Source organism: Mirounga leonina, unplaced genomic scaffold (genome assembly GCF_011800145.1).
Source record: "Mirounga leonina isolate KUSES-001 unplaced genomic scaffold, KU_Mleo_1.0 Mir_125, whole genome shotgun sequence".
NCBI lineage: Eukaryota > Metazoa > Chordata > Mammalia > Carnivora > Phocidae > Mirounga > Mirounga leonina.
Genome location: NW_023270305.1, coordinates 68,646,349 through 68,668,173, shown reverse-complemented (window position 1 = coordinate 68,668,173; position 21,825 = coordinate 68,646,349). Strand labels below are relative to the sequence as shown.

At 52.0% G+C, this 21,825-nt stretch overlaps 2 protein-coding genes across 5 annotated transcripts in view; one reads left to right on the top strand and one right to left on the bottom strand.

Annotated features, from left to right (window-relative positions):
* LMAN2L (lectin, mannose binding 2 like) overlaps positions 1–10,837 on the top strand; it is a 26,934-nt gene extending 16,097 nt beyond the window's left edge. For 2 of the 4 annotated variants that reach the window (XM_035001704.1, XM_035001706.1), the window contains 4 exons: positions 5,273–5,434; positions 5,524–5,638; positions 9,348–9,467; positions 9,801–10,837. In XM_035001704.1, coding sequence (XP_034857595.1) covers positions 5,273–5,434; positions 5,524–5,638; positions 9,348–9,467; positions 9,801–9,943 — 540 coding nt within the window. In that variant the 3' untranslated portion in view covers positions 9,944–10,837. Of the gene's footprint in view, positions 1–863; positions 3,026–4,170; positions 4,204–5,272; positions 5,435–5,523; positions 5,639–9,347; positions 9,468–9,800 lie in introns of those variants that run through there. The other 2 variants (XM_035001705.1, XM_035001703.1) reach the window with 2 other exon arrangements.
* Positions 10,838–12,519: 1,682 nt separating this feature from the next.
* FER1L5 (fer-1 like family member 5) overlaps positions 12,520–21,825 on the bottom strand; it is a 63,927-nt gene continuing 54,621 nt past the window's right edge. Inside the window, exons 35-54 of the mRNA XM_035001691.1 lie at positions 21,704–21,793; positions 20,504–20,650; positions 20,256–20,418; positions 20,081–20,106; positions 19,406–19,456; positions 19,171–19,272; positions 18,688–18,807; positions 18,013–18,174; positions 17,661–17,752; positions 17,091–17,261; positions 16,731–16,879; positions 16,390–16,529; positions 15,071–15,159; positions 14,736–14,825; positions 14,391–14,532; positions 14,088–14,187; positions 13,820–14,013; positions 13,319–13,428; positions 12,859–13,003; positions 12,520–12,747 (exon numbers count right to left, since the gene is read on the bottom strand). Of these exons, the coding sequence (XP_034857582.1) occupies positions 12,520–12,747; positions 12,859–13,003; positions 13,319–13,428; positions 13,820–14,013; positions 14,088–14,187; positions 14,391–14,532; positions 14,736–14,825; positions 15,071–15,159; positions 16,390–16,529; positions 16,731–16,879; positions 17,091–17,261; positions 17,661–17,752; positions 18,013–18,174; positions 18,688–18,807; positions 19,171–19,272; positions 19,406–19,456; positions 20,081–20,106; positions 20,256–20,418; positions 20,504–20,650; positions 21,704–21,793 (2,511 nt within the window). The remainder of the gene's footprint in view (positions 12,748–12,858; positions 13,004–13,318; positions 13,429–13,819; positions 14,014–14,087; positions 14,188–14,390; positions 14,533–14,735; positions 14,826–15,070; positions 15,160–16,389; positions 16,530–16,730; positions 16,880–17,090; positions 17,262–17,660; positions 17,753–18,012; positions 18,175–18,687; positions 18,808–19,170; positions 19,273–19,405; positions 19,457–20,080; positions 20,107–20,255; positions 20,419–20,503; positions 20,651–21,703; positions 21,794–21,825) is intronic.

Here is a 21,825-nt window from a genome sequence, read left to right as displayed (position 1 = left end):
TTATTTATTTATTTGGGCGCCTGGGTGGCTCAGTTGGTTAAGCGACTGCCTTCGGCTCAGGTCATGATCCTGGAGTCCCGGGATCGAGTCCCACATCGGGCTCCCTGCTCGGCAAGGAGTCTGCTTCTCCCTCTGACCCTCCCCCCTCTCATGTGCTCTCTCTCATTCTCTCTCTCTCTCTCAAATAAATAAATAAAATCTTTAAAAAAAAAATTTAACAATATGGTGCTATCCTTTTTAAAAACACATTCTCTCAAGTGAGGAAGACACTGATCCCTCTTGGTCTCTTTACTGTTGGCAGAAGGAATCTTTGTATCAGTAAAGGAATTCCACAGCTCCTTAAATTCTCTTGTTATCTTCCAGCTTGGATATGACTTAGTTTTTCAGTCCTAGGTGAGGCAGTATTTTCTGAGAGAGAGACTCCTTTGGAAACTAGGTCCAGAGAATTTTGGCAAGTTATCTAGATGTGATTAAACATCGAGACTGAGCTGCATTGAGAGCTAGGTTTTTTTTTTAAGATTTTATGTATGTATTTGTCAGAGAGAGAGTGAGAGCACAAGTGAGGGGCGGGGTGGGGAGCTGCAGGCAGAGAGAGAAGCAGGCTCCCCGCTGAGCAAGGAACCCGATGCGGGCTTGATCCCAGGACCCTGAGATCATGACCTGAGCCAAAGTCAAAGAGTCCGATGCTCCACCAACTAAGCTACCCAGGAGCCCCTCTTTCCTTTTTTTTTTTAAGATTTAATTTGTTAGCACGCATGCGCACACGAGCTGGGGGTGGAGCAGAGGGAGAGAGACAAGCTGACTCTGTGCTGAGCGCAGATCCTAACATGGGGCTCAATCCCATGGCCCCGAGATCACGACCTGAGCCGAAACCAAGAGTTGGTTGCTCAACCGACTGAGCCACCCAGGCACCTCTTCCTTTCCTTTTATAAAATCTGGAACCATTCTGCAATATTTCTGTGTTTCAGGTTATATTAGAGCCCTAGGGCTTTTGTTTTGTTGGTTTCTAACAGTATATATTAGTCACTTTTCCATATTGATTTGAGAACAGTGAAACATAGAGATTGAGCCAGGGTTGTGGGGCCAGACTACCTGGCTTCCAATCCTGGTTTTACTATTTAAACAAGTTTTCTTACCAGTGCAGTGGGGATACTGATACTACCTCTTAGGGTTGTGAGAAGTAACTGAATGGGTATGTGCACATTACTGACTACAGTGCCTGGCGCAGAGTAAGCGCTCCGAAAATGCCAGCTATTCTCGTTCACACCACTAAATGCCATTCCCAGGGGACGCTTTGCAGACTTGTTGGCAGTCGCTGTTGTGGCTCTGTTCTCTCCCTCCCCTCTCCTACGCTCCTTGTCTTCATACCTAGGTTCCAGAGAGCAAACGTGGCCAGCTTCCTCCACGGCACTATGCCTTAGGTTGGAAAAAACAACTCTAAGAGAGTGGCTCCTAAATGTTGGTTCATGAACTAGTATTGGTTGGTAACGAGTTTCACTGATCTTTTTTTTTTAAGATTTTATTTATTTATTTGACAGAGAGCACAAGCAGGGGGAGCGGCAGGCAGAGAGAGAGAGGCAGGCTCCCATATCTCATTCATCTTCATGACCAGCCCTGCGAGCTAGCTCTGTATTATTCTCCCTGCTTACAGGGAGAAAATGGAATCTCGAGGAGCTAATGTAATCCACCCAAGGTCGTGCAGCTCTGAGCATATACCTGCAGTTAGAACCCAGGTCTCCCTGATTACCAAGGCCGTGTGGGCTCCTTTTTCTGTCTAGTGGTTTACAATTACTTGTGTGCTTGGGATCTGTGGGATTTTAGCATAGGATCCATAGGTCCACAAGTTCATGGGTCTCTCTTCAGTCAAGATAGGCTGAAGGTACAATTACCACATAGAGGGTCTTTTTTTTTTTTTTAAGTGGCCTTGTAGTACAAAAGTTTGGAAACATTTCTTCACTCTACAGGCAATAATCATTTGGACAATAGGTACGAGTGCCTAATTTTTAGTGACTCTTAAATTCGGAATGAAACTACCACCTTGCCCGAGTCTGAGGGAATCTTCAGCCTTTGGTTCTAGTTATACATAGGCTGCTTTCCAAGGAAAGAAAATGAGCTGCTCTGTGAAATTAGTGGCTTCCCAAGGAACACTTAAGAACTCCTGACTGGGCGTGGAAAATAAGAGGGCATTTAAAGACTTACTACGAGTGTGAGGCAAAAAGTTGAAGGCCAAGTTGCTGAAGTCGACAGATTCTGGCTCCAAAGCTGGGGGGTGCTGTGTCTGGTGCAGTATTAAAGTTGGCCGCACATTACGACTGTCTGTGGTGCTTTTTGAAAAAGACATGATCCTGTGTCCTGCCCCCCCCCCCCCGACTCTCTGGCTCAGGGACCCACATGTGATTGCAGCTGGAAAGCTCTCCCAGGAGATGCTGGGGACCAGCTTACCTCTGGCTCTTACCGGATGATCGGATGCCTCACCAGCCTTGGGAATAGGAAGGCTCTGATGGGTTAAGGACAGTTGTCCCAGGCACTTTCCTGAAAGGTGCAACGTAAACTTCTGACCATGCGTACTGGGTTGACAAATGAGCTACCCAGGGCATTTTTCATCCCTTCTTTTCCCTAATCATTGACTGAAGTTATGCGCATTCTTGTCAGAAGCCCATTTCTGCACATTGCTTGACAGCAAACTAAAAATTCCCTTGCTCTAAATGATAGTTGTAGAAGAGGAGTGTTGGAATTGGATCACCCACTGACTCATTTCGTACCCTTCTGTGGTCCTATGCATATTCCACCAGCGGCGTAGGAACAGAGCAGTGGGGGGGCTGCTCTGAGGCTTGCCCTGTACTCACCGTGGCTTCTAAGGCCCAGTGTGATCTGGCTTGTGCCGAAACTCACACCCTCCTCTCTCTCACCGGCTGTGTTTCAGACACTGGTGTCTCCTTCTGGTCCTCGAATATGGCCGACCTCATGCTTCTTACACCCGCAGATCTTCTGGTGGCTCCCTCCAACGATGGAGGCCTCAGCTCAGGTGTTGTCTCCTCAGAGCTGTTCCCTCATCAGTTTATCATGTTACCTGTTTTATTTTCATCAGAGCATTAGTACTCTCTGAAATAGTTTTTTTTTAAGTTTTATTTATTTGAGTAGTCTCTGTACCCAACATGGGGCTCGAACTCATGACCCTGAGATCAAAAGTTGCATGCTTTTCCCTCTAAGCAAGCCAGGCACCTCTCTCTCTGAAAGAATTTTATTTTCTTATTTATTGTTTGTCTCTTCCATTCTGATGTCAGCTCTATGAGCCCCCAGCATCTGGAACAGTTTCTGGCTCCTAGTAGGTGCTCACTGATAGAAGAAGGAATGTTTTGGGCTCTCTACCCTCACATATCCTTCCCATATCTCATTTCTGAGCTTGTGTAGGTATCTCTTGTTGCTAGTAGCTTAGAACTGTAGCAGTAGTCAAAGCTAACTATCCTCGAGCCTCATGATTTTGCTAAATCTGCCATGCTGCAGTGTTCCCACGGAGCTTTTTCCTTGCCCACATGTAGTAGGTTAGAATGACAACAGCTATTTGGAAATATATGTCCATAAGGTTCAATTAGAGGGTAAATGATCCCTTTGGATTAGAGTTAACTTTATTGTCTCTCAAGTGGTGGGATTTTTATCCTTTGGGCAAGAGCTTATGCTGAGATTCTGGGCAGTAAACGCCATCTTGAATTTGGAAGAATTTAGCCCTATTTGTCAGTCCTGTGTCTCCCCTTGCTACAGAAATACTATTGTCTGGGTACAGACAAAACAGGTGGCCTGGCCTTCTGACTCAGAGACATAAGCAAAGTGGGGCCTTCTTGGACAGTGTAACGCTGTGTGTTTTATGAAGTCTCTGAAAGCCTTAGAGAGGTTTTCCTATTGGGCCCCTTTGAGAATCGGGTAGTAACAGACCCTCTCCTTAGAAAACATACAAGCATCTACCTGTGCACATAGTTTTGCCTGTAATTTTGAGGGGTGTGAGGACTTGCTAAATGCCCTCCACGGATCCTATAGTTCTGTTTGGGGATTTAGATCGGTTTGCTCATCCACCACAGCTGGGTCAAAGCTCTTCCATGGCTGTTTCTTTCTGACCTGGTCTCCTGTCTTCTGTGTCCTCTCTCGTTTTTATAATAACCTGCTGGACCCTCTCAGGCCCAGAAGAGGCGATATTCTCCAGGCGTCCAGGTACTTAGTCTTGACCCACCATGGCCATGCCTTACTCCCTATGTGTCCATCTACCATTTGCTCCTGTTCACACCCATGTGGCTGTTTTCTTGAGAGTCACCAGGCTCTGATTTTAACTGCATCTCCACCTTGCATGTTGACTGTTGAGGACGATGAGGAAGTCACCAGAGAAGTGGCATGTGTCATGTTTCCTCTCCTTTCATCACCCTGCCTCTGCACCGCCTCGGCACTAGGCTGGTTCTTAAATGGTCAGCCCATCATTTCTGAGGACGAATTCGCTCCTCCAACTCTATTGGAGAGGCAGGGCCTCTGAAGTAGTGGGGAGATGGGTGGCATATGTGGAAGCTTGTAGTGGGAGAACGTGCCCAGGGTATTACGGGGAGAAGTTATGTGTAGGTGAAGCTGAAGCGGGCTGGAAGGTCTTTCGACTAAGAACAGTCCTTGTGGCTGGAGAACACCAGCCAGCAGCCTGGTTCTGGCAGTGCTCTTTCTCAGTCCTGATCCATTTAGCATCCATCATATGCTTATAGGAGTTGAGGATTTGAAAGGAGCTATCTGGAATGGAAAGATTTCCCTGATCAAACAGGTATTTTCAAAGTACCTGCTATGTGTAAAACGCTTACTTGGGGGTGGGGGAAGGGAGGTTGTGGGGAATGGAGGGTGGAGACATACAGGTATAGTGATTTTTTTTCTTTTAAGAAGTTTACATAGCAACTGGGGAGATAGGTATATATGCAGAAAAAGGAAACCACCAGTCCTGGGCCGTGTATGGATGTGAGTGCCAAATAGTGATCTCTGGAAGGATTCGAGTCCAGACTCCAGAGGAGCCATTTCAGGCCCACCCCGGGTTGGTAGCAAGGAGGATTCCTGAAGGCAAACAGAGAGATCAGTTGCTTTCTGGGCCATCCGAGTGTGCGCTCTCAGGGGCTGCTAAGGCTGAGGCGGAGTGGTCGTCTGGTCTGCTGGAAGGGGCTCAGCTTGTATGTGCACAGTCCCCGTTGCTGTTGGTACGGGCGTCCCTACGAGCGCTTCCTTACTGTCCTCTGTTCTTTCTTCCCTGCTTTCCCAGCGGGTGTTCCCCTATATCTCAGCCATGGTGAACAACGGCTCCCTCAGCTATGATCATGAGCGGGACGGGCGGCCCACAGAGCTGGGGGGCTGCACAGCCATTGTCCGCAATCTGCACTATGACACCTTCCTTGTGATTCGCTACGTCAAGAGGCATTTGACGGTGAGTCCTCGTTTTCTGGACCAGTCGGTGGTATGCGCTGCCTTGCACCTGCTTTCGTGGCCCTGAGGTATCTTTTCTTTTTGTTCCAGATAATGATGGACATCGACGGCAAGCATGAGTGGAGGGACTGCATCGAGGTGCCCGGGGTCCGTCTGCCCCGGGGCTACTACTTTGGCACCTCCTCCATCACTGGGGACCTCTCGGGTACTGTCACGCGCACTCTTTATTTGTCCTGACTGAGGTCACGTCTCGAGAGCCGGGCCTTAGTGAGGCTTCTCAGAGGGGACAGCCAGCCAAGCAGAGCTGTGGGAAGCGAGTACCCAGACTGTGCTGCTCTTCTGGCTTCTGGTGTCCTTCAATGCCCCCTCCCCGGCTCGGGCCGAGGCTCTCCTAGTGCAGTTGGCTCTAGGAGACGGTTGGTGCTAACGGAAAGCGGGGTCTGCGTCTTCGTCAGGCCAGCTCCTCTAGCCCGTGTTTGGAGTTCTGTGCCTTGCGATGTCTGGTGCCCCTTCTGCAGTCTGGTTCCTTCCCGTCCACCTCCTTGAGGGCCGCATTCCCCTTCTCTTAACAAAGCTCTTCCTTGAGTTCCTTGACTCTGCCGTCCCCCTACTAACTGCCGCCCCTGGGCCCTGTTTGTGCTCAGACTTTTGAACGTGTCGTGTGTACAGGTCCTCTGTGTCCAGGCCGCAGGGGGGAGGGGTAGAGGGAGAGGGAGAAGCGGACTCCCCACGGAGCAGGGAGCCTGATGCGGGACTCAATCCCAGGACCCTGGGATCATGACTTGAGCTGAAGGCAGTCACTTAACTGACTGAGCCACCTAGGTGCCCTGTTGGCATCTTATTGTTATGCAGTGGATTGTTGAAAATGGCTGAGGACAGGGGCGCCTGGGTGGCTCAGTTGGTTAAGTGACTGCCGTCGGCTCAGGTCATGACCCTGGAGTCCCGGGATCGAGTCCCGCATCGGGCTCCCTGCTCGGCGGGGAGTCTGCTTCTCCCTCTGACCCTGCCCCTCTCATACTCTCTCTCTATCTCATTCTCTCTCTCAAATAAAATCTTTAAAAAAAGAAAAGAAAATGGCTGAGGACACACTCCAGTTGTCCCAGCCTTTGATGCCCCTACATTGTGAGGAGCATTGCCCCAGCTTTTTATCTTGTCTCGTGGCTTAAACAGTCCTGACAGCAAAAACATTTTTCTAATTGAAGGCTAATCTAGTTTTTTCCTATCGGGGTCTGCTAAAGATTCTAAGAGTCTAAGCAGCAGTAGATGCCATCCTACTAATAGACATGGTGCTTTTCCTTCTTTGGGAAGGAACTGAGGGTCACTTATCTGGAGCTGGGGCAGCCATCTTGCCACCAGCTGGAGGATGAAGATCACAGAAGAGGGTAGAATGGAGAGAATCACAGAGAAATGGTGTACCAGGGCTTCTGGTTACCATGCCTGGAGCCATACAGAGGTTGCAGTTGGAATAATCCTAATACGTGAGGTAGTAATTGATGGATTTCCCCCCCATATACAAAAATTCTAAGTTTTTTGGTTCAAAGGATGTCTATTTAGGTGTGAGGAAGAAAAAAGTGGGAACATGATATAGTTTCTCTCTTCTTCTGCCAGAAGTCAAGACAAAGTGTGCTAGGAAGACACAAGTCGGGAAGGAGTTTGGGGAATGAATGGTTGAGGGGTCCCCAAATTATTACTCCAAAGTAGAGTTCCTCAGCTGAGAGCAGAAAGGGCAGAAAGTGCCCTGTGCAAATCTGTTTTGCACTATAGTGTTGCACTGTGAGGATCACAGTTTCCTTTGGGCCTAACATAGGTCTTTTTTTTTTTTTTTTTTTTTAAAGATTTTATTTATTTGAGAGAGAGAGAATGAGAGACAGAGAGCATGAGAGGGAGGAGGGTCAGAGGGAGAAGCCGACCCCCCGCTGAGCAGGGAGCCCGATGCGGGACTCGATCCCAGGACTCCAGGATCATGACCTGAGCCGAAGGCAGTCGCTTAACCAACTGAGCCACCCAGGCGCCCTTTTTTTTTTTTTTTTTTAAAGATTTTATTTATGGCCTAACATAGGTCTTAGAAGTCAACTAGAAGAATGATCTAGAGCCACACTATCTGATATAGTAACGACTAGTTATAGGTGGCTACTGGACACTTGCAATAGGGCCGTTCCAAACTGCCATGTGCTGTAAATATAGAATACACACCAGACTTCAAAGACTTAGAAAATGAACATAAAATGTCATCCGTGGGGCACCTGGGTGGCTCACTCGTTAAGCGTCTGCTTTCGCCTCAGGTCATGCTCCCAGGGTCCTGGGACTGAGCCCCGCATGGGGCTCCCTGCTCAGCGGGAAGCCTGCTTCTCCCTCTGCCCCTCCCCCTGCTCATTTTTTTCCCCCTCTCTTTCAAATAAATAAAATCTTAAAAATAATGTCATCCATAATTTTTATATCATTTGCATGTTGACATGATAGTTTTTTGAATATATTGGGTTAAATAAAATATATGTTAAAATGAAAAAAAAAAAAATGGCAAGAAATCCAGTCTGTAGTAACCAACCTGGTAGCCATGAGCACCCCTACCATTCAGATTTGTGGTCTGTTAATACCAGTTCCTGCTAAAGGAAACAAGAGCTTCCTGATGCCCGGTCTGAGGTAGGAAATGGACAAGCTGGGAACTTCCCAGGAAAGCAAGGAAGATAATCAAAAACTTCTGGGTTCATGTAAAAGGGCTCAAGAGCCAACTTGAATAGGCTCCCACTGGAGAAAGATGGGTCGTGTTGAGCATCTATAAGAGGTACAAGTTCAATGTCTTGCAACACATCAGATATGTTTGAATCGATGAGATTATAATGACACTTTAAAAAGAGAGGAGAAAAGGGGTGCCTGGGTGGCTCAGTTGGTTAAGAGTCTGCCTTTGGCTTAGGTCATGATCTCAGGGTCCTGGGATTGAGCCCCACCTTGGGCTCCCCGCTCAGCAGGGAGTCTGCTTCTCCTGCCCACTGCTCCCCCTGCTTGTGCTCTCTCTCTCTCTTAAATAAATAAAATCTTAAAAAATAAAAAGAAAAAAGAATGGAGTCCCTAATTCCTTGATTCTTTCTCTAGTAGTTCTTAGTGAGATTCAGGGTGACAGTTACAAGCAGCAGCAGAGAATTAGTCATTGTCCAGAAGGGCGGTGTGTGCCATGCCAATATCCATGCCCTGCTCATGGCCCATTAATCAGCTGCCATGAGGCCCTTTCCTATCTTGCTTGCGCGTGTCGGCCGCATGGAAGGGAAGCGGTGGTACTGTGTCCTTCCCTCGCTCTGCTCCAAGGTTTTACATACAAGGTGGGCTTTAGTGCTTGCATGATGTCTAAGTTTTTTAACTATACAGGTAATGCGTGCCTGTTGATAAAAACTTTAAATCCTGAGTAATGTAGAATATTCCCTGTTCCCTATCCTTATTTTCAGATGAAAGAAAACAGAGGTTTCCATTATTTTTTTCAGTCACTGCTGGTGGGGCACATGGCTGGCTCAGTTGCTACAGCATCTGACCCTTGATTTCGAGGTCGTGAGTTCAAGCCTCACGCTGGATGGAGAGACTACTTAAAAAAAATAATAAAATAGGGGTGCCTGGGTGGCTCAGTCATTAAGCATCTGCCCTCGGCTCAGGTTAGGATCCCAGGGTCCTGGGATCGAGCCCCACATGGGGTTCCCTGCTCCGCGGGAAGCCTGCTTCTCCCTCTCCCACTGCTTGTGTTCCCTCTTTCACTATCTCTGTCAAATAAATAAATAAAATCTTAAAAAAAAATAATAATAATAAAATAAATTTCTAAAAAAACCCAAAGTCACTGCTGATGAGCTGTAGATCAGAAGCTTGAACCAAGATACTCCCAAGATCCCTCTTTTTGAGGTGGTTTGGGTCCTCCTGGTGCTTTTTCCCTTTAGATAATCATGACGTCATCTCCCTGAAGTTGTTTGAGCTGACGGTGGAAAGAACCCCAGAAGAGGAGAAGCTGCATCGAGATGTGTTCTTGCCCTCGGTGGACAACATGAAGCTGCCTGAGGGTGAGCGTAGGGGATCCCGGGAAATGGTCCCTGTGGCTGGGGAGGAGGTCACTGTGCCTGGGAGATCTGAGGTGACTTGCACCCACAGCCTGCTGGGCCGTCTCCTTTCTGTGTTCTTCCCCTGAAGAGCATGGAGCACGCGCTCCTGCCATTCCAGCGGTCTCCATGTTACAGATGAGCAGTTTGCTCAGTTTTTAAATTGAGGCACCTGGCAAGGGGGGCATCTGTCTGCCCTCTGGCTCCCAGAAATGAGTGTCAGAAACTGGAGACTTGGATCCCTTCCCGACTTGGGGGGCTCCCTGCTTCTGACTTGCTTCCCTCTTGTTTCCTCAGTGACCGCCCCGTTGCCACCCCTGAGTGGCCTGGCCCTCTTCCTCATCGTCTTCTTCTCGCTGGTGTCTTCCGTATTTGCCATTGTCATTGGTATCATACTGTACAACAAGTGGCAGGACCAAAGCCGGAAGCGTTTCTACTGAGCCCTCCCGCTACTCCTGCCCCTGTGGCTGTCACTGTGAGCCAGCGCTGGCCTAAGCGTCCAGCCGGCCGGGCCTTCTCCAGTCTCCAGCAGCGGGTCAGGGACTCTGTTCTCTCACTGGGGCTTTGAATGCAGGGATACTGCATTGCCATGGTGATCCATGGGGACATCTCGCTGGTTCCGGAAGCCCACCTACCCCAGGACCGTGCTGCTGTGATGTGCCTTTCCCTGCAGTCCTTCTACTTGGGAGCTAAGAGGGACGGAGAGAATATATACGGTTCTGATGCCAAGATCACGAAAAGAATTTCATAGCTCAGGCTGCCTTGTTGACTCTGAGGACCCTTGTGCTTCATTTTTAAATCCGCAGAGAACACAACACGGATAACTCCTCATACCTTCCAGGCATCCATTCGTCGGATTTTGCTTTTCGTCCAAGCCTCTGTCCACCTGAAGAATTTCCCCTGGAAATCTGGATGGAAACTTCTTCCCTGTGTTGCCTTCTCCCTCCACTCATTGCTCTCTCCACATGCAGCCTGAGCTGGAAGAGACATCTGGATGCCTCTCTTTTGGAGCCTGGGGCTGCAGAACAAACTGATGTTTCACTGACTCTTAGTCAGGTGACCACAGGGAGAGGGCTTTTCGCTTTGGCTCACTGCTCCAGCCGTTGTTCTTTAGCGTGAATCTTGGTTCTGTTAGTTTGTGACCTTCCCAGTTGGTTCCTTTAGGCCCTCAGTCAGGTTTGGCCGAAAGCTGGTGTGCAAGTCAAGAGAAGCTTGTACGACTTCATGGTTGCCAGGGGAGTAACTGGGAAACTGACCAGCTCCATGTTTCGACACCAGAAGCAACAGTTGCCATGTGATCTGACCATGTGTGGAGATGTTTCTGGACTCTGGAGTCTGCTGAACTGCATGTTTGGTGTTTATCATGACTTTTGGAATCCCACCCTAGTGTTCAAAACGTGAGGCTTCCTTTTTATAGCCTCGGCTTGGATACTCCCCAAAGAGGAAACTTGGCTTCTTTTTCTTAATGGATAAGAAACAGTTGCTGTTCTCCTGTTGCAAATATGGGAGCAATGGATGCTCGTCCTCTGTGCCTGGAAGAGATCATTGTCATCGAGCAATAGAGCCCGAGTGTCCTCCTCTGTGGGTCAATCCTTATTCCACTGCCTTATCTGACAAGGGGTCATGTGCTGCTCACCTGTCTGCCCTGTGATTAAATTGGCCAATAGGCCAGTCTCCCTGGAGGGCCTGGAGCTCTGAGCTCTCCTAGTCATGTACTTCTGTAGCCTAAGGGAAATTCTTAAAATGGCTGATGGAAACCAAACATGAGCTTCCAATTCAGTGTCCTTCCTTCTAGGGGTGGTTTTGGAAGGAGGTCTGGCCTTCTTACTGAGCCCCAAGCCTGCCACCTGTCGCCTTGCCTTCTTCTCAGTTGGGAAAGCTCTCAGCTCAGCCCGGAAGGAAAGCAGGTCACCTCGGCTGGGTATAGGTTTCTGTCGTGTTGGGCTCTCTTCTGTCCCTCCCATGTGCTTAAGTGAGCATCATACGCTGTAGTGCTCTCCTGCAGGTTCGAGTAAAGTGGGATCCTCCTAAGACCTTCCCCACAAGAGCAGAGCAGCTCCAGGGTACCAGAGCACAAGCTGTGACCCGGAGCTTGGCCTGAGCACCACTTAGAACTGACAAAGCAAATGGCTGTTTTGTCTTTTTTTGAGCGCAGGGGGAGATTGGCTAGACCCCTGTGGTGGGACCACCTCGGTGGGCTCTTGAGATGGTCCAGGCAGTGGTGCAGGAGGAAGGGGTCTCATCATGGGGGAGTGTATGTGTGTGTGATGATTGAATTTATGAGTTTTGTGCGATTCCAGCTCCTGGGCTCCTTGTGGCTTTTGCAAGAGGACAGGGAAGACATGAAGTGCAGTCCCCACCTAGCATGGGGCCAGCCTTTGAGAAATGTGTGATGCAAGGAAACTTGTCTAACTGAGCGTGGTAGGTCCTGCCCTAGCTCTTGCTTTTTGTTCTTAGAAACAAGTATTTCCCATTGTGAATGGGACCAAATATTGTTCTGGGCCCTGTAATCCCAGGCGTGCCCTCAAGGAGGGAGAGAGAGGTCTGGTCTGTGGTTGAGGCTCTTTTGTACATGCACAGTAGGGGTGAGAGCAACGGCCTTGGCAAGCTGCTTACCCCCACATGAGCCATTTCTCTCCTCACAGTCCCCCTTTCCCTTGGTTTCCCTCCGACTTCAGAGCCTCTTACAGAGGAAGAGACCCTGAAGACTAGAGGTGGTGTATAAAGATGACATTGTTCCCTGTCCTCGTGAGTCTTGGCTTTTATGGTTTCTTCAAACCCCCCCCCCCCCAATTACAAGGTGGCTCTCTGTGACAAAATTTGTTTACTTCAGTGGGAAAATGACAACAACAGCTCTGTCCTTGTTGGAAGTGGCTTCTGAACAGAACATGCCCCTCATTGCATATGTCCCCGAAGCCCCCTGTCTACGTCCTAGAAGATAGAAACGAGAACTAGTAGGAAGTGCGAGGGTAGGGCTGATGATGGGCCGGAGAAAAGCCAGGCAGACATGGACCAATTAGTCTTGTGGGGCTGGAAGTTCTGGAAAAATGTCTTGCAGGCGATTCATAGGTTCCTGGAGGAGTTTCAACTCGTGGTCTATTGTAGAACTTAGGTTCTGATGCTGGCTGGTGAGGTTGGAAGAGTGAGGACTGCTGCTGGTTGGGGGATTCATGACATTGGCAGATATTTTGATGGGAGCATTCAGCCGAAGTTTAGGTTTGATCCAGCTCATGGCCAAGTAGTTCTAGAGAGAATAGGCAACAGTTAGCCTGAGGGAGCAGCTTGAGGCTGTCTCTTCAGAGTCATCCCAAGAGCAACTAGTGCCTTTGTCCCTGTTCCCAAGGTTGTCACTCACCGGTGCCGAATAGATAAAGTTGAACAGCATAAGTACTGTAAAAAATACGATTGCACCGATTATGATTTTGAAGTGGTAGCGTTTCCAGACAACGCGGCAGAAGATTGTCAGAGGTGACCGCAACATGAACAAGGTGTTGGGGCGTCTGTCCATGAGCAGAGGAGATGTCAGGGGATGGAGAGCAGAGGGAACCTTCAGGTCAAGTAATCCACAGCAAAGAGCTTTCTTTTTTTAAAAAGCAACTTCTGCTTGCTTGTGTGTCCTCCCCCCCGCCCCCCCCTTCACCCAGGCCATTCTCTCCTCCTTGTAACTGAGCACTGAGGTGGGGTGCTGGGAAGTAATGACCCCTTGCCACTTGTAGGCCCACCGCTCACCACCCTATGCAAATTGCTGGGCCCGGCAGCTCAGCTTCGTGAATGAGGAGGAAAGATTTGGGGCCTTTGTCCCGCAGGACTCTTACAGGGGAGGATGAAGTGTAGGGTATTGGTTGGGTTCTGATTGGCCTCGCCCTGCTGGCTTGATTAAGGCTTCCTTCTCTGACAGAATCTCCAGCGTCATCTTCACCTTACCCTAGAAACACCATAGGTGGTGGGAGGCTGAGTTCATTTTTTTTTTTTTAAAGATTTTATTTATTTATTTTGACAGAGAGACACAGCGAGAGAGGGAACACAAGCAGGCGGAGTGGGAGAGGGAGAGGGAGAAGCAGGCTTCCCGCGGAGCAGGGAGCCCGATGCGGGGCTCGATCCCAGGACCCGGGGATCATGACCTGAGCCGAAGGCAGACGCTTAACGACTGAGCCACCCAGGCGCCCTGGGAGGCTGAGTTCATTACAGCAGGTGCGAGAACAGTTTCCCAGGGTCCAGAAAGGAAAAGGGATTTAGCTAAGGTCCCCCGAAGTCTGTTAGAGCCAAGTTATGCGGCATAGCACTCCTGTGCAATAGACACCCTCCCCAGCTCCTACCGACATGCGCCATTGGCCACCATCGAGGATCTGGGAAGGCCACCAGCCCGTTATGGTCTTCTTCTTAAAGAGGGAGAAGTGCTTATACTGGAGGAAGTAGGGCCACTTGGAGTCAGTATCCATCATCCTGATGGAGCATAGGTTGGCGTGCCGGGCCGGGAGGGGCATGTCAAACAAATCCAGCTCCAGGACCCCTGAGCCCAAAGAAATGGCGTCAGCAAGAAGGAGCTCCCTGTCCTGTGGTCGTGGGCCCTGTGGCAGATCTCACCTAGGAAGTCATCCGTGGAGAACATGTTATTGTCCCAGATCTGGATGATGAGCCGGGCTGGGAACTTCATTACTGTGGGGTCCAGGCTCCATATGTAGTCCTGGAGGATGACAGAAGACCATATGACTGGCCTGTCTCCTTTGAGATTTCCCTTGGCCACCTTAGTAGCCCACCACCCAGCAGTGATGGACTGTCAAGGAGGAAGCTTTCTCCCTGAGGCCACATTCCAAGGGTTCTGGGGCAGCTTGTGGTTCGAGGAGCGGGGGAGCACAACCACCCCCCTCCGCCCGCAAGGCCTGTTACCTTCTGGCTCTGGACACACATATGCTCGGCTGCCAGGTAATCCATGGTGAAGACGAACCGCCAGTTGAAGTTGCTCTCCCCAGTGAGTGAGTGGTAGTGGATATCCGTCTTCTGCATGTCCTTCTCGAGCCCGACTAACCACCTGGGGCCAAAGGCCTTTCACCTGGGCTTCATGTGTATGGTCCCCATCCCCGAGCTGGAGCCCTGTGGGAAGGGCTCCCCGGGCAGACCACCAGGCACAGGTAGGGGTGAAGAGATGTCGCCCCAGGATTGGGGGCCAGGGGCACAGGGAGGGTACGACGGGGGAACTCCGAGGGAATGCTGCCGCCCTGCCCTCTTCCTCACCCTTTGACATAGATGTCGCTCATCCCGGCAGTTAAACTTCTCTTCAGGTCCACTTGAGCAGTCTTCCAGATAATGCAGCGCAGCTCATACCTGCAGCCAACGGACTCTGAGGCTTTGCTGAGGAGTTGCTCCCCAGCTGCAGCCGTGGTACAGGAAGAGGGGGCTGGGGGGCTGCCCTGCGCGCCCACACGAGGCATGCCCAATTTGGGGGGATGCAGGGGAAGGAAGGTCCCAGGATTCCCAGGAGAGGGAAAGAATTGCTGCACGCTAGCATGTGAGCACACCCATGGCCCGCGCCTGGGGAAGTGCAGTGACGGATGTGGAAGGTCACTCACCTTTTAGGCTTTCTGGGCTTGATGTTGACTGGGGGGCCAGGAGGCCCAAGCTTCTTGGGGAAGATGTCCACCCACATTTGCACCTTTCCCTAGAGTGGAAATGGCCAGTTGGGCGTTGCCCACCTCTGTTCTCAGCATGCTGGCCTGGGAGCCTGGACCCAGGTTCTGAGATCTGTTGAGGGGGGTCCACCCCCCCCACCCCCCGCCTCACTGGAGGGTGGGTTAAGGAGGTATCGGTGAGGTGGAGTGCACTTCAGACAGGAAGTCTGGCAACCACCCGCCAGCTTCCCTTTTTTCTCGTGTTGGCCGAAGAAGGGTACAGGGTAAGGTGGGCTGTGTATGATGGCTTCCAGACTGATGGCCAGGGCGCCGGGATAGCACTTGTGACTGGGGTCTGGAGGCTGAATACCCGTTAGCAGGCCATGCTAGGCTGCCTCTCTGGACAGGGCTCCGCAGTAGGGTTGGGGCTTCATTTCTTAACCAGCTTAGTGGTCCCGAGTAAGAGCGAACTAGGTGACCAGTCCAAATGTCTAGGTTGCTGTATGTTGTGGAAGCCTATCCTAAGGATATTAAGCTGTGCACCAAGTGCAGAGGTCTAAGAAAGGAGGGATGAAAATGGGGAGAAAAAGGAAGACAAAAAAATAAGAGAAGAAGGAAAAAGAAAAAAAGAAAAAATAAAAGAATAAAAGAGTAGAACTACCAACATTGGAAGATAGACAAATATATTCTCTCAAACCGTCTGACCTCGTTTTATCCTTTTGAAGTTGACCCCATTTAAGAAAATAGGTTTAATGAGAATGGTTTAGAAAGTGCTCAGCAGAGAACTGTCTGGAATGTGGTATCAGCTTGAGAAGTTTGGAGAATGAGATGAGCCCTTCTGGTGGCTGGAGGGTAGATAATTAGGGTGCCTGTGGGGATTTTTATCCCTCTGTTTGGGGTTCCTTGCCATGGAGAAAACACAGCGTGCAATTAACAGGCCAGCCAGGGTTGTAACGTCTGCACATCTGACTCCCGGTGCTACCTCCCGGGCCTCCCTCGGGACAGCCCAAGGCGGCATGGGCGCGGCTGGTAGGATGCCTTAGCGCTTCCACCAGCTGCTGCGTGGCCCAGGTTTCTTGTAGATGACTTTTCCAGCTCTGAATCTCTCCCTTCTAGGAGACATCGTTAGAACTTCCCACTTTGAACATGTGCAGAACATGCTGGGCTTCTGTGCATGTACATGTGTGAATGCGTGGCCTCCTCGTCCCCTCTCTGTCATGGGCTGTGTCCTGGATGGCTGGGCTCCCTTGTCTCCCGCCCCAGCCCCTCCGGTCTTCTACCTGGTCGATGCCTGGCTGGCTGTTGCTGTACAGAGTGCGGGTCTCCACATGCTCAGGGACCAGCCCCTGGGTGTGCAGGAGGTACAGTGCAAGGCGTTCTTTCTTAGGTCCCAAATAATGAACAGGAGGGGGCATGGGCTCTAGATGGAAGGAGGTGGAAGGAGGTGATCACAATGTCATTAGCCTTCCCATCTCCCAGGCAGGTGCCCTCCCCACCCCTCCCTCCAGCCTGGACAGTGGGCGTGGTTGCCCTGTATAGGAGGAAAGGGCAAAATGGGGCAGGTGCCGTCTGGTTTCAGAGGCCTGGATCTGTGTCTTCTGGCAGGTGCTGTACTTCTCACCAAAGCTTTGCAGTTTGAATTTTTTCCCATTGTAAAAAACAGTGTCCTCCTCAGGACTGAACAGAGGCGGAGGCAGCCCTTTCTGTTTGGCATGGCGTTCCAAGAGGAAGCTTGGGGTCATCTGATCCCGCCACCTAAAGGGCCCTGCGCTGTGGAATTAAGGGAGAGGAAAAGGTGAGAAGGTTTGTGTCCTAGAGAACATTCTGCTTTGAGCTGCAGGATGAGCAGTGGTGGGGGCATGAGTGGAGCCAGGTTTGGGCCCTGGTTCCCCAGCCCGGATGCAAGTCTCCCCGCAAGGGAGCTGGGGCCTCCCTCCTCCACCCCTCCCCTGCTCTCTTGCCCGGCCTCAGGTCCACTCACTAGCAGTAGGATTTGGAGAGCCCACAACGGGCTCCAAAGCCAGACAGGAGTCGGTTTTCGAGGTCAATGACTGTGGTTCCAATCTTATCATCAGGTGAGAACAGGTCAAAGTCATATAGCTGGATCTCTAGGTCCTTCTCCAGGGGGATGGTGCAGCTCAGTTCAAACATACTGGGGGTGAGGGTGTTGGAGACTGCAGAGTCTGCGGACCATGCTATCTGCAGGCCTCCCTGTCCAGCTTCTCAGCCCCTCGTTTGGTCATGGTGAATATGGACAACAGAGCCTGGGGTGGCTGTCATCTGCTAAGAACTATCCCCCAGGGTTGGCTAGAAATTACTTGGCAAGCCTGGCTTGTGGGACCCTGAACTCCTTTCCCAGGCGAAGTGTTTGAGAGGGAGGGTAGAACTGACCACCCTTCCATCTGTCAAGCCCCGAGAGTGTGTGAGACCCCATGCTAGGAACTCAGAGGTTAGAAAGAAATGGAAGAAGTCTTCGCCTTTTGGACCTTACTCCTAGCACAGCGTGGGAGGGTGTGGTGAAGTGGGATTGGGTAAAGTTGGGGCAGCTCACATGCCGAAGATGGGATTCAGAGTGTTGGGCTGGTACTTGTCCCGGTTGCCCATCTTTGTCTGTCCCAGTTTCAGGATCACATAAGGGTCACACTGAGGTTCAGTCATAGTGAGGGAGAGGTGACAGGAAATGGAGAGTCAGTCCAGGTTGGTTGGGGAGGGTGGGGGAGGGGCAGAAATGAGCCCCTGGCAGCAGAGGGAGCCTGTGGGGAGATGGCCATCTGGGTATCTGGCTGGGTATCCGTAGCCTGAGGGAGCTCCAGGACCCTGGGGTTTGACGTGAATTGTGGGAGGCACCTGGGCTGGGCGGGCCCGGAGACGATGAACACCACGGGGTTGGGGCTGCTCATTACCAGGCCATTGGAATCTTGGGGCTGCAGGTTGATGGCTCGGACCATGTACACGCGCACCAAGCACTCCTGGGGGAAGTCCTCTTTCTCGCGCCAAACCAAGAACTGGCGGGGGGGCTTGGGGGCTTTTGGATCCTCAGGAAAGGGGTAGACGCGGAAAAGGCCCTGTGTGTGTGTTGGGGAGGGAAGATGTTGGCAGCGCAAGCCCAGCCCTGCAGGAGGTGCCCCTGGCCCAAGTTCAGGAGAGAGTGGCCTGCACTGAGGATGGGAGAGAGGGGTGCAGCAGAGATGCTCTGCGGGGACAGCAGGTTTAGGAGGGATGTTGGGCAAACAACTGCGGTGGTTAGGTGAGTTTCCAGTTTCTGCTGATGCAGACTCTCATTCCACCCCCGTCCATCCCTTCAGGTTGGAACTTGTTCTCTAAGGCTCTTGGGCCTTGGGAGACCAGTGTAGGCCTGAGCTGGAGTGAGAAGGCCCCTGCCCATCCCGTGTAAGGGGAGAGGTCACTCTGAACCCCTGCATCGGTCAGCCTCTGGTCCCCTGCTCCCCAAAATGGTTTTCAAGCCCTCCCTACCCCATCCGCACCATGAGCATAGAGAGCCAGGGCTTTTATGAGAGTCTTCTGGGGACAGAAGGGGCACGGGAGACGGTGGCAGCTCTGCGGGGGTGAACACGCACCTTGAACTCCCCTACCACAGGGCTGTCCAACTTGGGCTCTTCATGGTAGAGTTTGAAGGTCTGGCAGAAGTCCTGCAGGCCTTCAAAGGCAGGCACAGCCTCCAGCTCACAGTCATACACCTGCGGGGGTGTGTGTGGGGCCCAAGCCGGTGGGGAGAGCAGGCATGGGCTCAGCCAGAGGGAGGGACTGTTCCTGCTGTCAGGGGGTTGAGGGACCACCAGTTCCCAGGTCTTGCTTTGAAGCGTCTGCCTGCTCAGTGGCCCCAGGGTCAGCACTGCTTGCAGCAGATGGGGCAGCCCTGGTTCCCAAAAGGGCATGTCTGGTGGAGGTGTGGCCTGGAGTCTTGGGGAGATGAGGAGGAAACTACCCCCCACCCCCCACCCCAGTCGCTTCTAGAGGCATCAGGGTGAGGTCTGCTCGTCTCCCCCAGCAGATTTTATTCTGTGTTTCTTAGCAATCTCCCCTCCTGGAGGCCTCCAAACCTGCAGGGTATGGTAGTCTTTGTACTTGTACTGCAGGGACTTAGCATCTCCCGTGGCCCAGAACAGCTTGCTCCACCAGTCCACTTCATGCTCGTATTCATCCTGGCAGGGAAGGTCATTCTGGCCCTCGGGGAGAAGGCACAGTAGCCCTCCCCCTCCCCGGGGTCATGCTGCCCCCCCCCCCCCCAACTGCCTGGAGTTGTTCCTTATTCCCCGAGGGCTGAGCCTACATCACCTGGGCTTTGCTGGGATTGGACCAGAACTTTTCATAGAGGTAATCTAGGAACTGAAAAATGAGAGCAGGAGAGCAGGGTGAGGCGATGTGCTGACCTAGCCTGCTCACCATCTCTGAACCCCCGGGAGAAAGGGATGGAGGGCAGGGCTTCCTTTCCTGGTTGCCTTGCTCTTCACAGAGCCCTTTCAATTCGGGATCAGCACACATGGGATTAGGAACCAGAAGGAGGCTAAACTTAGTTCTTACCCTCCTTGCACACAGCCACAGAAATGCAGAACCTCAGGCCCCACCCCAGGCCTTCTAAATCAGAACCTGCTTTTGCTCAAGACGTCCCCAGGATTCCTGTGCATTCCAGTTGGACAAGCGCTGCTCTCAAGGAGTAGTTCTGACCCTTGGAAACACCGGAATCACCAGAGGGGGGTGGGGGCCTGGAAATGCTGCTGATTCCCCGGCAATCCCGATGCGACTGGTCAGTGGCCTGGCCACCAGGGTTTCTTTAAACTCTCAGACGGTTCCAGTGTGCAGTCCGGGTGGAGAATCACGGCTTTAGAGTTCTCGTGTACACCGGGAGCTCACACATCAGAACTCTGCTTCATCTCCCCCCCTCCTCAGGGACAAGGGTTGTCTCCTGTAAATGGCGTGGGAGAAGGTGGAGACCCCGAGCCCTTTACTCACCTTCCGGTACTTGTTCACGGACAGCACTGTGTGGACAAAGAGCAATCATGAGTCTCAGGAGAGGGAGAAGAGAGAGGAGGAGGGCCACCAGCCTGCAGGGCAGCCAGGGCCGCCCCCGCTCCCAGTGCCAGCATGAAGGTGAGGCCCGGGGAAGGGCAGGGAGAAAGGGCCGTACTTGGAAGCTGTGGAGGCATGTAGTCCTTAGCCCAGGGGTCACAGAAGTAGGGTTGTAGGGAGTGGATGTTGGCCTGACCCACCACGGTTTGCTGGCCGAAGTCCTGATTGTCCACCACCTTCAACGTGAGGGGAGGCGCGTAGGTCTCCTCCATAGGCATGAACTGCAGCCCCGAGGAGAGGCGGAGCGTGAGGCCTCCCAGGAGGAAAGGGCTGCCCCAGCCCCTGCTCTGCCCTTGGCTGCCTTACCAGTGTGAGGAAGAGGACTGACTGGGCGAAGTTAGGGTTGGTCTGGAAGTCCTTGATGGGCTCTGTCTGCAGGGACTCTTCCCAGCATTCTACCAGGAGCTGGGGGGAACGCACCTGCTTCATGTTCCGAAGGCCCCAGACCAGAATCTGCTGGAACAGAGGAGAGTAGGGCAAGGGGCAGCTGGGGCCTCTGTAATGGGGTGCTGGCCAGAGTGAGGGGGCTGTCCTGGGAGTGATGGTGCATCAGGGAGCATCCAGGGCCAGGGAAGGAGCTGGATGAAGTCAGAGTCTGAATGCTAGCACAGGTCTCCTGTCCTGTGAGGGAATCAATGCTTGTCCCCAAGGCCTCCATGGCAGAGTGCCCTCTGGCTACTGTGAATATCCTTCACTGGCCTCCAGAGCCCCTGAGGCATTGCCCTTCCTCCCCTGCTGCTTTGTCCGGCCTGCGGTCTTCAGGAGGGAGTTCCTGAGGCTGATTGCCTCGAAGGCCCACAGATGTAGGGGGTGCCCCAGATTTCTTGGGCATTCCTGTTGCTATCTAGCTCATTGCTGACTTGGATCCCATGGAACTCCATGGTCATTCAGTGCTCTCAACAGATAGACACTGGGCACCCCAGGAAATGTCCATGCTCTTACAGAGGCCTGTTTGGGGGACCAGAGTGGGGTTACCTGATCTTAGGGGGCATCTCCAGAGCCAGGAGGACCTGACCATCTTTTGCTCTTTGCCAGATTTGTGGCAGAGCACAAAGGTTCGACGTGGGGACCTCCAGCCTACAGTCAAAAGATAGGTGAGAAACATCCTGGCATTTGGAGTCAGGCAGGGCCGGGCCTAGATTCTGGCCCTGCCACTTATCCCTGTGTCACAGTGCCTGGGCTAGCTTGTCTCTGAGTCTCAAGTTTTCTTGTCTGAAAAATGGCCCCCACTGCAGAGGGGCAGCGAGGGGCTCAGGTGAGAGCCCGAACACTGAAGCCCTTGGTCTATGACCCACCACGGAGATCTGCATTTAAGACAGTTACTCTATCAGAGCTTCTGCTCTTTATGTCTCTCCTGTCTCCCTCCATCTTTCAGACATTATCTTCCTGGGGTCTGAGCTTTGGATCAGGTAGTCAGGAGGGCCCAAAGAGAGTCCGCAGAGAGAGCCCCGCGGCGCCCGACTGCTTTGGAGGGTGCCCGCCCTCCCCGCCCCCCACCATCATCACCTCCACAGCCATTTTCTTTAGCGTGGGCTGGATGCTCTTGGGGAGCGTGTAGACTCCATTCTTCCACGGAACACTTAAGATTGGCGGTCTCTCTTTGACACTCTGAAGGGGTGAGGTGGGAG